This window comes from Idiotropiscis lumnitzeri, chromosome 5, assembly GCF_059441095.1.
Source record: "Idiotropiscis lumnitzeri isolate Australia: NSW breed Sydney's pygmy pipehorse chromosome 5, RoL_Ilum_1.0, whole genome shotgun sequence".
NCBI lineage: Eukaryota > Metazoa > Chordata > Actinopteri > Syngnathiformes > Syngnathidae > Idiotropiscis > Idiotropiscis lumnitzeri.
Window position 1 is genome coordinate 21,933,342 of NC_142395.1, and position 17,142 is coordinate 21,950,483.

The 17,142-nt window shown below is 39.3% G+C and overlaps 1 protein-coding gene across 1 annotated transcript in view; it reads left to right on the forward strand.

Moving 5' to 3' along the window:
• LOC148337283 (heterogeneous nuclear ribonucleoprotein C) overlaps positions 1 to 17,142 on the forward strand; it is a 40,406-nt gene that overhangs the window by 17,031 nt on the left and 6,233 nt on the right. The window contains exon 3 of the mRNA XM_088295727.1: positions 15,886 to 15,930. Coding sequence (XP_088151853.1) covers positions 15,886 to 15,930 — 45 coding nt within the window. The remainder of the gene's footprint in view (positions 1 to 15,885; positions 15,931 to 17,142) is intronic.

The window sequence follows — 17,142 nt, forward strand, 5'->3', positions numbered from 1 at the left end:
TTCACACGGTAGATTTTTTCTTCATTCAAAATGTCCAATATTATTTGTAAATGTAAAACTGTTCTGCACTGTTTATTGAATATCTCCATAAACATACCTATTTTTAGTTTAAAATAACTATTACCCCAGAATCAACCTTTTTAGCAACAGGTATACTGTGTCTACCCAGATCAGTTGGCACCGGTGTCCTGCAGGCTTATCACTCCCTGAGGCTCGCTCTCTCTTCTAGTAAAGCCATCTCTATCCCAACTGATTAGCCCACACCGGAGGCAAAAAAAGACAAGAGAAACAGGTGGAAGAGGGCAAAAGGGGGAGGCATAAATAAAAGACTGGTGCACAGGCATGAAAGATAGATGGAGTGCGGTGTAGAGGGCAAGTGTGAAACAATTGAAAGAGGAGTAGATATGGGAGGGAAAATGCACAGAGCAAAAGAAATAACGTTCAGGGAAAGTGAGGGGTGAGGAAAGTAAAATAGCGGGGGAAGCAAGTGAGCAGTGCGCCACATGTCATCAGCCCCCCTGGCGCGAACAATCCATCTCAAATTGATCTTCCAGCTTGGCCCAGCAGGGCATTCCGAATCAATCTCAAATTGATCTCTGTGCCAGAGGTCAGGAAAACTAGCAGTGGAGCTTATCAGAAATATAGTGGTGCTGGGAGGATCTGACAGGGAAACTTATCACACTGCACAACAGGAAATGGGCTCTGAGCCCCCGGGGTAGCAAGAGGGTGAGCTTGCACCCTACCCACACACACGCAACCAGATTGGGTGCCTCTGAATGTGCCCAACACAAAAGTAGACATGCACCCCAGTGTTCAGTACTACAGAGAGGCTGCGCTATGCACACATTCGTCAACACACGTCAACTCAGACACACACGCACTGGCTTCATTCATGACACACCAAGAGGCTCGCTTTAAGATCCCATCTGAGGCCCGGAGCTCTTCATGACTTTAAACGCACTCAATGTGTCCTCACTAGGTCCGTGTGAGGAACTTCAGAGAGAACAATCAATACTTTGCATTTATATAGTGAGTCGGCTCTGATGAGCGTTATGTATCTTCAGAACCAAGATATGTAAACCACATAGCGCACAGTTTAAAAGTGCTTCTAACCTAAACAGTATCAATAAGAACACTTAAAAGATGAAGCAGTGTAAAGAAGTCAATGTGTACACAGTACATATTAGGCCTGCCTGAGCTATTTGAATTAATTTGCATACTAAATTGTGAAATTATGTTGCTCAGGCTCTTTGATGTTTTCGATTTGACTTGTCACGATTACAGTAAAAAAAAAAAAAAAATGCCAGCGTTTTTATTTACTTTATATTTCTAAGGTTTTGTCAGTTATTTCCGCTCAAGAATTTAAATTGCAGTTTGCAGTATGTGAATAGAAGATGACCGGGGCAAGGCATGCGGAAAAGAAATTCATTTTCATTGCAGAATTCCGAAGCAAGTCAAATATAGAATTGGGTGTCTGAATGTGAGGGAAGAGAGGGGAATATTCAAGAGTGTTTAGGAGGCAGCGGGAGGCTTTTCAGTGGGCTAGAATGGCAAAAGCTCTCTGTCAGCACTGAGCGGTAATGGAGGTTAGCAAAGAATATGAGTTTCAGGGCGGGGTGATATGGCCTAAAATTCATATTGCGGTATAATTCCAATCTCTTCGCAGTGACGGTACGGTGCAAAATATTGTGATGTAAAAAATGTAAAAATTATAATATTTCATAATGGATTATATAATGTCTTAGCGATGCAAAACAGATTTTGAAAAGCAAAAAAAACAAGAAGATATCTATTTTGAGAACATTAATTCCACAGATGTCAAAACTTGACATTTAAACCCATGTATATTGGTATCAAACCCCCATTGGGTCTTGTCCAAGGAAAAATGATTGCATTTTATTAACCTCTTTATTTTGGGGGGAAACTTGGTTTGCTGTTTTATTTTTTTAAGTTTACTACACCTCCCGTCATTGCTGGCTTACTTCATATTATCTTTATGTGCGTCTTTTTAACTCATCTCAAACTTTTATTTTAGACTGTTTACTCTCCGAACACACCCCCTTTCGGGGTATAGTATGTGTGAATTTCCAAACGAGCATTAGGTTAGATTTAGTTATCTTGCAATCCAGCACAGAAATGGGTCGCTTTGTAATAAAAAAAAAAAAAATTAACACATTTTTCCCCCCAAAAGCTCCCATTTATCCAGAGAGGTAGGGAAGAAGTGGGCAATTGCAAAATTGAGCCAACCCCCTGAAGGAGCACCAGCCGCAGTGCAATTGGATGATAGGGTCCAAATCTCCACCTTCGGGCAAATTCCTACCTTACATTGAATATACGTCTCCACCGTGCACCACTAGCGTGTATCATACCATTATTGGAAAAAAACAACAACAAAAAAAGAAAATCTCAAGGGAAGTCATGAAAAGTCTTTTTTTCCTTTTTTTTCCCCTCAGCCCCCCTTCATATCAGTCAAGCCCCCCTCAGCCTGGGGAGAGAAAAAAATCCTGGCACCGTGCCTGGTGAAAATGCAAACATTTTTAACTTTCAGTTCTTTCAAAGCTAATTCAATTCTCTGGACTCAGATTCAAATTAGATGTGACAGACATCCGGATACTTTAGGAATAGCAATCAATCACGGATACACAGATCACGTCTTCAGTCAAGTAGCAATTTTGTTTTTGAGCACGTGGCATGGGGGCTCTCCAGAAAGTCGAATGTTTTAAGCAACTCTTGACCATCTTTCCTTAACATTCATTAACCTTGTATGGTACAAGTCATCGGGTCAGGGAAAGATAAGGGTCTTTTCAAATACAGGAAAGGAGGCATAAGGCAGTGTAAATGTAATCAAGTCATTTTGTTTCAAATAAAACACTCAGCAAAATATAGGCAAACTAAAATTATCAAGGAACAACAGAAACAGAGGATTAACTATTTAATATGAAGTCCTTTGTCATTCACAGTCCAGCTGGTACACGCCTGTTTTCATTCAAAACAATACAATACAATACAACTTTAGTTTTATAGCGCATTTCACATCACAATCAACGGGTCGCATTCAATGTTTTGAGCAGCGAGAAGCTATAGACCATTTCAATTAAAACACATAAGAAAAGCCCCTACTGTCTAGCGCGATTGTGCAGGCTCTGTTTCTCCTCCTAGTAATGTGTAGCGCATGTTAGGTTTGGGGGGGGGGATTAAATCATTGTGATATGTTCCTAGCAATGTACTGACCTTTTCTATATTTGAAAGGTAGCCTCTTTTTATTGGTCTCTGACCCGAGGAGTTAAACCACAATGGTTGAGGAAAGGTGTTTAAGAGCTACTTAGGAGATATGACTTTGCCGAGAGCACCAATGTCACATGCCTAAAAAACAAAGGTGCTAATTGACTGAAGAGGTGATCTGTGAATTTGTTATCGATTGCTATTCCAAAAGATTGCGTCATAGCTAATTTGGTGGCACATACTGGTATTTCAGCCCATAGATAGGAAGAAAAGATGCCAAAAAACAGGTGATAGCAATTAGTCAACATCAAGCTTCAAGCGGATTAGTAAAGTCAACTCGTGCTAGTCGACTAAGTCTGTTCAACCCCTAGTTCTTTGATTGGCCGGGAGAATAGTCCAAGGCAGAGGTGAGCAAACTTTTTGATTGGCGGGCCACAATGGGTTCTAAAATTTGACAGAGGGTGAGACCAGGAGCAGATGGATGGAGTGTTTTGGTAACCTCACCTCATCGGGGGGAAAAAAAATAGATTTAATTTTAAAAGCATTACAACAACATATGTCTTTGAAAAACTACAATATTTCGAAAATAAAACATTAACATCGTTTATTCATTCAATTTTTTTCAAGTTCGGCCGGCCGGATTAAAACGTCTAACGGGCCGCATATGACCCCCGGGCTGTAGTTTGCCCACGCCTTGACTTTCCCAAAAGTCAGCCCACACATTACCATAACGAGGGCAAGCTGTGTAGATAATGGATGGGTGGATGGATGCAGGGTTCACACGAACACACACACACACACACACACATTATATTTTTGTTCGACTGTGTTTTCAGGTGTTGAGCAAAGAAGTTAACTTTAGCTTGGCGCCACCATGCTGCTTTGTTCTTCATCCTGCTAAATTGAAACATATTCTATAAGATTTAATTCTCCTTTAATTTCAGGACAACAGCCCATGAAAATGAAGCAGCGAACTGAGTTAAAATGGCAGAGACGATTAATTACTCAAGGCAGTCAACTGTAATCTTGTAACTTTTGGGCTGCAAGTTGATTTTGACATCGACCGATGGTAGCAGCATTACCTTTGCTGTACAGCCTCTTCTTTTCGTGGTTGATGGGTGGCGGGGGAGGGATAGCTGTAAGCGCCACGGATGTCACTTGTCACCATCCCGCTGCGTAATGTGGCTAATTAGCATTAAATATCCTGAAACCTAAAATTTTCCAATTACTGCTCCCCGGGAGACCTTTAGTGTCTTCTTTGGGATGAATAACAAAGTGTTGCAGCGTCTTCCCCTTTCGTTACCCTCGTAACACATGCAGTGCATCAAAAACATGCCAATGTTATCTCAATTTAATTTTGCATTTTACCAAACGTTTTCTAGCGGGCAATGGGAGGTCCTTAAATGCATGCTTCTATGACTTTTAAAGAAACTGAGGCCGCGTGAGCCAAAATTCTGATTTTTAGCCCATCCAGATTAGAAACTCTCTTTTTTTTAGTCTGTACAGTCACAAAGCACATGAAATCAGATTTTTGCATGACGGATTGAAACCACATTTGGGAGGTAGTTTCATATCAGATTTGGACAGGATTTATCTCAATCCGAACAGCTCTAAACACACCAATGGGTTTTGAATGTCTGTGACATCACGCTACGCGGTGCAAGGCCCAATTCGCCAGACCAGAGAGCGCCAATCCAAGTGTGGACCGGCAATAAATGGAGGGCACCGAAGAAATTGCAAACCACTGTCCCTGGACAGAGGAGAAAACACATAGCCTTGATAGACTATTTGTTGTTGTTGCCGCTGTCACAATTATACGACGTCAAACATTATACGTGCTGGATGACCCCTCTATTACGACGTCGTTACTACAGCAACTTGTCAGATGGGTCAGTAATGTGGCCAAGTCTGAACAGTTTCAGATCCCAGGGTAACCAAGATCTCAATTGAATCAAACATATTTGTAGATGAGTCAATAATCTGGCCAAGTCTGGACCGGGCCAGATCTCATTTGGACATTTGCTTCAAAACAGTGTGGATAGCCATCTCTAAAAATCAAATTTGAGGAGGAATCAGATATGCATACATTCGGAACGCAGCCTTGGAGCTCACACAGACCTCAGCTCCATCAAACATCTTTGGGATGTGCAACACAACATTAGTGAGCTTCAACTTCAAAAAATATATTTGGTCTATGAATGGACAAAAGAAATCCCAGCGACATATGCCAAAATCTTGTTGAAATTCTTCACAGTGAAGTGTAATCTGTTCAGTTTTCAAAGAAGACACAATTCTGTCGACTGTCTGTTTCATGGTCCTTGATCCAATACTTTTGTCCATATAGTGGAAAATTAGTTGTGCCCTATGGACCAAATGTAATAATAATGTGTCATGGACTGGCAATCCCAGCCCTGCAGACACCATAGAGCCATTTTTATAGCTTTGCAAGATGTGTCCCTGAGGCTTCAAGAGTTAAGATGTCATACCATATGAATCTCATTTTATTGATAAAAATATGAACCCTCATGTTTCCCCGTTTAGAGGGCGAATTTGCAATTAAGAACAATATTTGTCATAAATCTTAAAGCAGTCATTATGACTTTACAGTACATAATGGCTATATGTTTGAAAAAAAAAATTCAGCCATCTAGTGCTATCTAAGACACATTATGACTAAATATATGCTGCTGAATAACCTTTCACTCAAACTCATCAAGGAAATTCACTTTATGAACCTGATAGTCATTCATGTAGATTCAATGATTAAAATAGAATAGAATAGAATAGAAATCCCTTTATTGTCATTGTACTCAAGTGTGCAACGAGATTAGAGACAGTAGGCTCAGCTCTTTTCCAGGTTAAATATCCTTTGCGCTGTTATTTTTAAACGGCATGATTCAACAAATGACACCATCACATTCATGCAGCCTGGAGAAGTTCCCCCCCTTTCCTTATAATAAGCACTTCTGACAGGAGTGTGTCAAGAAGGCCTTGATTCACTTCTGTCATTTAGTAGCCCTTTAGTGATGCCCTTGTACTTGACTTTGTTCTGCGCTTACAATAAGTATCTTTAATAACTCTGGAACATCACTGCACATAGGTCGACAGCCAACTACGACCTTTGAGACTTGTAAATTCATGAACCAGCCCTCCACCAACATGCCGTGCATTTTAAATAAGCAGTTTCAAAAAGCCTTCATCGCTCGCTTGGTTGTCACAACAAAGTCTAACTATCAAATATGCATAGCAGTTACAGTAAGTTGTGTTTCATTGACTTAAAAAAAAAACATTCTTTTGATTCAATGTGAAACTGTTTATATTCAAAGCATAATTTTTAATTATGATTATTATTTTATTATTTAAATTATTATTGTTCTATGACAGTGGTATATATTAGCAGGTAGTAATCATATAAATATATATATATTATACCCACATTTATACACAGCTACTTAATGTCGTGCTCGTCTTTTTTCATAAAATGCCAGGCTTCCATCCTTAATCCGACATGCTTTTTCAATCTATTTAAAGTAGTTAGAATATATCCTACCTGCAATGCGAATGTCCTTTCTCCCCATCATTCTGTCTTTCTTCCTACTGGGTTCATTGCTTGGTCCTGTTTTAACTACAATCTCCTGAGATTAATTTGTTTCATCATACTGTATATTTGAACAAGGGATTTGTGGGGCTCACATGTGGACATTAACGATTTGTATGGAAGGTGCTTGTCAGGCGCCTGCTTCAAAGTGGCGATCTGTGATCGCGACGGACATCTGTATTTATTAACTTTAACATCCGCATTTCGAGATCTTGCAGTTCCTCTTGAATGTACTTTGCAGGCGTCATACTCCAGCCATGTAGACTGTGCGCTCCTGCGCTGAATTCAAAGGGAATGACATTGGAAGTAAATCAGTAAATCCGACATTGCTTGTCCGTGAAAATACCAAAAGAAAGAAAACTCAACCCATGTGCAGCTATATCGCGCTCCGTGCTAGACTTGCTCTGGCCATGAAAATCGGGCCCATGGCATGAACCCACATTGTGTGTACAATGCACTCCCACGTGCAAGCGGTACTAACATGAGCCGATGCAGGCATAAATCACGCTCCAAGTCTTTTTGTTATTTAATTGGCTTTGACATGAAGCGCTGTGATCTTTTATATTCTTATCCTCACATTCTATTCCTGTTTAATCACAGGTCAGACAAATGAGCCGACTGGATCAAGTCACACTCAATATTCACTTGCCCGTGTCCTTTCCTGCATGTGCTGGAAGAGCAGTTGATATAAAGGGTTTTTGTTTTGTAATCACTGTAAACACCTGTTACATAGTGAGATTTGAAAGGGGGATTATGTTAATCTTTTGTGTAGACAATCCATAGCCGCTAACAGTCTCCTCTCTCATTTCCATTTGTTCTCCTTCATTTTGCAACATAACAATGTTTCCTCTCACTCAAATAGTAAGTAGCTCAAGAACCTTCCCAACTTGATGCCTAAATGCTATCAATTAAGATTTAATGGCACAACCATCTGCCCCTTTTTAGGAAACTAGAATAAATTGTTAGCTGTGCCAAGGATTTCGTAGCTCAGGATTTTCCTAAAAAGACAGGCACACTGTTGTTTTCCAGCACAGACATTCTCTGGCTGGTAGGCCAGTGTTGCAGGAATCATACCAGGCCGTGCTACGCCTCGGCCCCGCCATACTGATCCTAAAGGCTAAGCGCATCAGTCGGGAATGTCCGCACCCCGACAGCTGTGGGAGAATCTGACTCACTGAGCTCATGGGCCCATCATCCACATGTTCCTACAAAAGGACATAAATCAGCACAGTTAGGTGTCTCATTTAAGTGTGTCGAGATTTCATTTTTGGGTTGAAACACTTTTTGGCACCCTGCATCAGAGTACCACAGTAATTTGGGTCAATGGTACTTAAAGTCTGGAGTGAGACAAACCGGTCGGTAGAGAATCGTCACATCAATAGAAATGAGCCCTGCTCAAGGGCCAGCTATCAATTTTTTAGATTGCTTATCCTTACGAGGTGAGCTGGAGTCTGTCCAGCTGTCTTTGAGCGAGCAGCGATGTACATCCTGGATTGGCTGCCTGTCAATCATAGGGTACGCTTAATGCATCCATCTTAACGAGACACTAACAAACAACAATGGAGCTGTTGGCTGTTGGCCATCGTAAAGAGAAACATTTTATTTGAGAGGAGAATGATTGCAGCAAGAAGACAGACCTTTGTAGTGCTCACTGCCTGGGTAGAATGCAGGACGGTGAACAGACGACGGCAGCCCAGCACAAGCATGTCCTAATTTGGCACTGGTTGTTAAGATACGGTGCAAGGCAAGCCTGGTGCCTTTTCCCATTGGTTTGGATGTTAAGCAGTTACAACAGAAAACCCAGGCTTTTTTTTTTTTTTTTTTTAGTAAGAGGAGACAGGGATGGGGTAGAAGTGAAACATGTGGCTACGCTGAATTTTATCTCAAAGACAAAGTGTGAAGTAAAGTTGGCCAACCATGTTTTTAGTAATACTAATGGCTCCAAATTATTTTCAGCATAATTTATTTGTTTATTTTTTCAATGCAATTCACCCAGATTCATAATTAAACCCATTGAAATGCACTTAACAATGAAAAAGGCTTATGTTCAACAATCTCCGGTATTCTTCAGGAGTGACGTCATTTAAGTTAACCTTTATACAGTGGACAGTACAAATTGAAGTTGTTGGCATTTTACATTTGTAAATGTAAATTTTTGTCATGAATGGTGAAAAAGAAAAGTTAGTATCTCTCCATTACGCGTAACTTGCCAATTTAGTGGGGACGTGACTTTATATGCTTTTTTTTTTTTCCACAGTAACTTGGAACTTGGTTTAAAATTTTACGGTTAATGACTTGGGACTTATTTTCACATATACTGCTTCTCCAACCTCTCACGGTTAGTACCAGCTTTGGACCGTAGATAGCCAATAGCCTTGACGAGCTGTGTCGTCCAATGCAATAGAAATGGGCATTAGTTGCACTTAAACTTTCAAATACCGTAACATTTTCACTTCAGGTAGCTTCATAAAAATAATATAATTAATATAATTTAATTTAGGCATACATTGTAAATACATTTGCATAGTATGGGTTACTATGCAACTGTCCTTTATTTATATATATATATATATATATATATATATATATATATATATATAAATTTATATTTGTTTATTTATTTTTTTATTTTTTTTAACATCATTCTATTCTGGGTAGCAATTGCAGAATAACGATGCCTATAGGGCAGAGGCTGCAATGTGTTGATTTATTGACAGGAAATAGTCACTCTCGTGTAACAAAAAGAATGGAGAAAAATGATCTTCTTCCTGTAACAAATGGCAATTCTAAATGTCCCCTATTGTTGACCTTATTTACAGTTTATGTTCCTTTAGTTGAATTCATGGGTAGTTTATACTGAGCTATAACCTTCTTGGAAATGAGCCGAGTAGCACACTCATCCTTTCTCGCTGCGTTCCACTCAACTCTTATCCACCTGCCGATTGAGTGTGGCTTTACCACCAGCGAGTGCGCCCACTGGCATCAAGGAGACGAGTCAGATGCAGTGTGGTGTGAGGTAGGCAAAGAGAGAAGCAATCATTCTTACTCTGGACATTTTTTTATCGAGTCTCCTGCTCCTCGGTGTATCTCATGTTGTCTGATGCGCTCGGTCTGTCTCCTCACTCTTGCTGCCTTTTTGATACACCGACACTCCATCAGAGTACAGCCCCCCCGGAATTTATTATTATTTTCTTTTTTAAGATAATGTGGCAGAGGCAATCAAATTTAATGTGCTGTCAGACATTGAATGCAACATAAACTAAAGACAGGGAAAATGATTGCAATCGGAAGCACAGTCCTTATCTCACCATGAATGAATTGCTTTCGGGCCATAATCCAACCTTGATGCATTTATGAGTGTCTCTCGTTGACTCGAGTAGTCTTGCAGTGGTAAATCAGCACATGCACTGCGTACTGTCCATTCACACAACGCGGTCTGGTGAGCCAAGCGATAATGGACATTGAGGAGTAGATTACATGGTGCTGTATCACAGTATTGATATTCGTATACCATGAACATGTATGTGATCACCGCATGATAAAGCAGGCCCTTGGGATATAATAAAGATCCAACCTTGAGAAATATTTAACCACTGAATATTCTATCTAGGACATAAAAAAAGTTTTACAATAATATTTTTACTATCACTTCATCTTTGTAACGTGTTGGAAACATTAAGTATACTAAAAGACAAGGACACTTGGTAAATTTAAAAAGCTGATGAGCTCTGAATCTCAATTTAGTCACTCTCAATATTATTTTCAACAACCCCAACATCTTCATTAATAACAATTTACAACAATGTATTTCTGGAAGTCATATTTTTTAAACTTGTTACTGTTTGTATAAATAAATTATGTCATAATAATAATAATAATTAGTGGTTTTAATTGACCTGGTCTGAGAGCAACTTTCTTTCGCAGGTTTCAGCGTCAAACTGTTTATGGCGACTCCCAAATTATGTTTAATGTCAGACTAAACAAAATGTAATCATAATTACACATGTATTCAAAACAACCATATACCCTTGTCTTCTTGTCTTCTCGGTTAATGCTAACACATAATGGAAAGCACCACAGATGGGCGAACGAATTGCATCTATGTAGCATTGTTCTGAGCGTTTAAGCAATGGATATTTAAAAACAATACACAGGGATTAATCTTAATCCTCTGTGGAAAATTTGTACCCTATACATTTTGTGGGTAACTGACAGTGTAGTGCAGTGCAATGGTCTTCATGATTCTCATTGTCACAATAAATAAACAAGGATTGATGATATAAATAAAAAGCATAAAAAGAATCAGTTATGAGCTGAGCTGAAATTTCATTTTGAGTGTAAAGCGTTTTGACTTAACTGGAAAGTGACCATCACCTGAGTCATCTTGATTAAAGCTAATGGTATACTAACGAAGAGTTATCGTACATGCAGTGAGAAACGCACATACCGTGTGTTTTCAAACTTGTTCATTTGCAGCAAACTGGCCACGTCTAGAACATTTGCGCTTTCTATGGTTGAGTAGTTCCCCCATCTGGGTTTTTGTCATGCTTTATAGTGCCCAACACATCCAACAAGGCTATGAAACAATCACTTATGACTTCTTTTTCTGTACGGGCAACTTTCGGGAATGTTCAGTAATTGAAGGCAGACATTTCTCCACTTGAGTCAATGTGACAGTTTACAACTGCCGACTGTGACTTAGATTGTCTACAAATGGTCACAGCATTTAACCATAAACTGTTGCCAATTAGAGCTCTGTTTGTTAAACTCTTTACACCCGTGTATAGGAAGAATTAAGAATCTTACGCTTGAATTAAAATCCCTCTACAATTAATGTAGAGCTTGGATTCCGAACCGCAAAAAATATATCACATCAGCAAATATTGCGCACAAAATTTTAATCTGATTCCAGTCTGAAAATGACTCTTAATTTTATTAGAATACACATTATACAAATGAAAAGACTATTTATTATATTTTCTAATCTACCATTTTGGGGTGTGTTTACTTTTCAGGTGAGCATATTGCATTAACGAGCAGAAGTGAGCATCAATCTTCATGCCACATCTGTGATCATGATTGTTTTTGTAATTTGCTATTTTGATTCATTTTGCTTATAGTTGATCACATACTGCTCATGCAGCTTGCAATGCATCAACATGAAACAATTTTTGACAGATTTAGTTGTAGATTAGTTGGGATGTGGCTGATTTTCGGCTTTTAGTATGGACACACACGCACGCCCACACCGCACACGCGCGCACACACACGCACACACATGCATACGTGCAAGCCAGTATACACGTACACACATTGAGGCAGATGATTTATAGCCAACCGTGTCTAATGGATTGCTTTGGCACTTGAGAAATTATGAAAAGAAATTAATTAGCCTTTCGTGACCCTGTGTCCATCTGTCTCTCTCACACGCTCTCTTTCCTTCTCTCTCTCTCTCTCTCTCGCTCTCTCACTCGTGCACTCACAAACATGAACACGCATACTCACATTGACCCAGACGCTAAAGTGCTCACTTCAGAGGTAATTACACTTTAAACAGGCTAACTGCTATGAATTTGTCTTCATTGAATTTCACAAAAAATACTTGTTAGTTGTCATGTTGTTACGCCACCCCAATGACATGTTGCATTGGCCTCAGATGAGTAATGAAACCCCAAATATATCTTAATTTAATATCCTGGGTTACACGACTAATGATATTATTTACATGCCATACCTTAATCGTTTGTCTTGTCAGTCGGCTGATATACAGCGCTTAATGTGCTTTTATTTCAGGAGACAGGAGCACTAATTCATATCACATTGTTAGGTAATGGTGATAGAGTAAAACTAGAAAGACAATAGATTTGTTCATGCTGTGCTATACAATGTACTATAAGGAAATAGTGATCACTTAAACTAAATTACACATGAATTTAGTGAGAGCGCAGTAACGTGACAGCCAACTGCAAGGCAGTTTACAATCCAACAAACGGACATGACATCTGATAAACAGATTTGTGATGATCAAGACAAGTCAGATTATCCCTGCTGATACAGTATGAAAGTAAACAGACATGTCAAAATATAACATTTGAGCCGGAGGAGTAGCTCACTCCCCTCAGAGAGTGTTTTTGTGACTTCATGCTAGTTTCTGTTTTACCTCAGGCTAAATTCACTGAAATATGTTTTTTCTTCTGCAAACGGGGTAATATGGTGTTTTATTTATTTATTTATTTTTTTTTAAAGAGAACGCTAGTGTAACCCTCTTGCATTGAGCTACATATCGCACGCTACTTTTAATTTAATCCAACTATTATGGCTTGTGCGACCTATTTTGGTTTGGCAAAGAAACCTCTGGCTCCGTCACATGACTCTTATTTCGCCAATCCAACGTAACCACGAGCGAGGTTTGACTCAATTTTCAATCAAATGACCCCACACAGAAGTAATGATTTCTAGGTGACTCATTTATGTGAGGCGTGGAAAAAAACAAGGGTGTGTGATATGAAGTTAGAAGAGAAAGAACTGGACCCAGTATGTACAGTGTACGTATGTCATAGATTTGCCAACAGTATTATCAGACCAAATCCCCTTGGTCCTCCTCCCGACACCGTGCAGGAATTAAGAAGATTGCTATTATTGGGACCACTGTTGGAATTTTTGCTAATCACTTTTTAGAAAAATGGTGGATCGGGTCGGAAAAGCCCCTAAATATAACGAAAACGCCCACAAGTCGATCTCGCTAGCTACCTCACTTGCATTAGTGTCCACAGACTAAAAGCACAACTTTCAAAATAAAAGCACCAAATATTTTACGTTTTACTTTGACTTCATGGTCAAAAACGGCGGGTGGGCTGGCTTTGGTACTCGGGCCATATTTTTTCCAGGTCTGTTCTAAAGGAACCATATTCTTACTTTAGTTCGACTTTTGGCTACTCTCCCCACCCCTGCTTAGGAGCAGGCTTGTTGTTGTGTTTTTTATTTTTTTTATTTTACACAAGTCACTCGGCTAGGGGGGAATCCATTTCTGCTACTACTCTGTTCTGATGAGGACCATTCTAATTGGAACAGAACGCGTGACTTCAATCTTAGATAGCATGCTCTCAAAACAGCATGACACGGTCTTTATATTGGCATGTGCACAGCTTCACCACAAGCTCCCATTATGAATTATTTTGTGGCTGTCTGTCTCCTGAGTGTAAGAAGCCATCTGGTGCGAGACAGACAAGTGCCCCTGTGAGTAGAAAAACATAATTAAAGTCCAATCCAAAATGGGTTTAGATGCACATGAGCGGAACAAGGATGTTTCCAACATAAAAGCGCAAGTGTAATTGTGACGGCATGCCCTTCTTATTCCAGCATTAAAAAAAATGACATCTTGGTTGTCCTCCACTGAGAGTCTGCCTCTCCGAGCCACCCATGAACAGATGGCACTGACTGGGAGTGTGTTACTTTCCCAAAATATGTTGAAGCAACCTGGAAAAATAACAAAATGTTGCCAATTTAACTGCTGGAGCATGCTTTGGCATTTGGATGTGTGCTCATGGGTTTTTCTGAAATTTGTCAAATTCCGACCTGGACTATTCTGTCACAATGTACATCCGTTATTAATTCTGGTCAAAATGAAGGGAAAGCTGGTTCTTATCCCAGTTTTGCAATTTTGTGTGAGAGGCCGAATCACACTGGACGCATCACCTGTCAATCATAGAATGGACACAAACAGATAAACAACCATTCACACTCAGAAATGGATGATGGCTTTCTTTCCTTAGATTTATAGATTTCCTTTTTTTATTGCATTATATTGCCACACATCCATGTACATATGTTAGTTTTCTCGGCGCTGAAATGAATTGTTTCAATCTCTTTTGTAAACATGCTGTTCCTGTTTTGTTCATTTCCAGGTTTATACCACCATGAAACAAATTCTTATTCCTAAACTTTTAGCATTTGTGCCACAGCGTGAGGTATAGTGAGTTCAGTTTGTCTGAAAACAGTTTGCCTTAAAGTGATGACATTTTTGTTTGTGTGTTTGTTACTGTAGGATTTTTTTTTTAAAGGAGAAGTCAATGCAAAAATATTTTTTCAAATTTCAGATAACGACCAATTATGGTTCGACCTGTTTTCTGAAACTAAACTGAACTAGTGTGGCTGCATAGAACGTATTTGTGCTCAGAATTTTTTTGGGGGTTGGATTCCCTTCCCTGGCTTTGCAAGTGATGCATTTCTGAAATTGCCCTTAATATCTGAGTGAATAATGGATCTTAACCTCGTTGTACACTGAGTATAATGACGATAAATGGCATTCTGATTTAAATTGTAAAACGTAATGTTAAAGGTACCTTTCTCATGTTTCAAGACTTGGAAAAAAATATGACCTATATATTGATTGCATACTATTTATTCGAATTTCTCACTTCCTGTAAATTATATTATTGGGAAGCTGAGGAGGTCTTATTGAACACCCACTTAAGATACTCTAAAAAGGTTACAGTAAATGTAGTACAGAAGGCAGAATTTCTTGAACATGTAGAAATTTATTGCAATTTGTGATTGTTTGGCTTTAAATCCTAAAAATTCATTGGAGCGGAGCTGACGAATTGAGAAATGGAGATGAAGAAGGTGGGTTTGAATTAGGAGAAAGCGCCCGGGTTGAATGAAAGGACAATGAGAGTCAGCGGGGTAGCGACATGAGGGATTATTAGCATCAACGTGCAAGCATTACGGAGGGATGCTGAAGTCTGAGATGCCACAGAGTAATCTCACTCAGGCTTTGTGTCACTTTTCTCTGCCTCATAGCGTCCCTCACCACACATGGAGGTGAGGCGTTTGTGCTGCGCTACTATATAAATATATATGGATTTTTCACCTTGGATACTGCAGCAGAACAAATTCGCTGCCCTTTTTTCCTCTTGGCTGGAGATCATGAAGACTGTAATCTTTCAAGATGAAGTGATTGTATGCTGTAAGTGCAGTGTGTTGACATCCTGGGAGAAAAATGTGTAGTTTTGACAAATACTTTACTAACCCGTCCCTCCCCTCTCCTCTTTGTCTCCATCTTGCAGCACCGAGCTCGACCTGGATGACAGCTACGAGGACTACTATGACAGGTACTAGCAGGAAGCAGGACACACACCTGACTGAATGCGCGTGTGCGTGTGTGTTTGTGTGCGTGTGTGCGCGCGTGTGTTCAACAATCTTATGCGTCTTAATCCCTGATTTGTTTTGCTATGTGCAAATGTACATTTAGTAAGTGTACACAATCATTCTCCTAATAGCATAATTGCCCAAGTCATTTTGGGACATTTTTGGAAAACAAAAAAAAAAAAGAATGACCTGGATAACTGAGAATATACACAGACATAAAGAAATATATTAGCGAGCACATTGCTTTTCTTTTATTAATGGTTATTCAAAGTTAAAATGACTTGGGCAGTTATCTCACAGTTCTGAGGTGCAGGGTTCGATCCCAGGCTGTTGTCTTCCTGAGTGGAGTTTGCATGTTCTCCCCGTGTTGCTGACAAGAGAGCATTTTACACACTATTGAAGACAGCTTCTCTGATATATTTCAATTTTTTTTTGTCTTTTATATTTTTCTAATTTATTTAAATTTATTTAAATTTGACTTTGACTATATATATATATATATATATATATATATATATATATATATATATATTGGGTTTGTTCACCATTTAAAAATACAACCACGAAAATTAAGATATTGAGAAATCAATCCAAACTAAGCAATAATACACTTATGAATCTGAATTTCTTTAGCGCATGCAACTATACCCAATGGCCTATTGTTTATTGCCTATTAGGAGTGCTTTTTAATTTATTCCATATGAGCACAAAAACTATGCAGTGAAGCATTTAGTTTGAAAGACTGCATTTCAGAGTGACTTTGTATTATTGGTCCAAGACTGAAATTGCTCAGGGACCTTCATATATCCCCCAGGCTTCCACGCGCAAACACACGCACTGATGCACTGTTTCTTTGTGTATTAACTGTCATGCTTTGCTCAATGCTGTTTTCCTTGCTCTGCATTTTCCCGCCTTTGCTCAGGGGGGGTAACACTTGCCACTGATTTTCAATTTGTTTTAACACAGTGCATGATTACCCCATGCTGCTGGCTAGCATAAATGACAGCTGAATGTGCGTGTATGTTTGCGTATTTACTGCGTATGCACTTTTTTTTACATGCAAGCTCTGCAAGAACCGCATGCGTTTGCATGATTGCACTCGCGTTTCTTATCATCAGTGGGTGACACAGACGGACAAAACTGTTATTGTCCAGTCTCACCTGGTGTAAAAATGA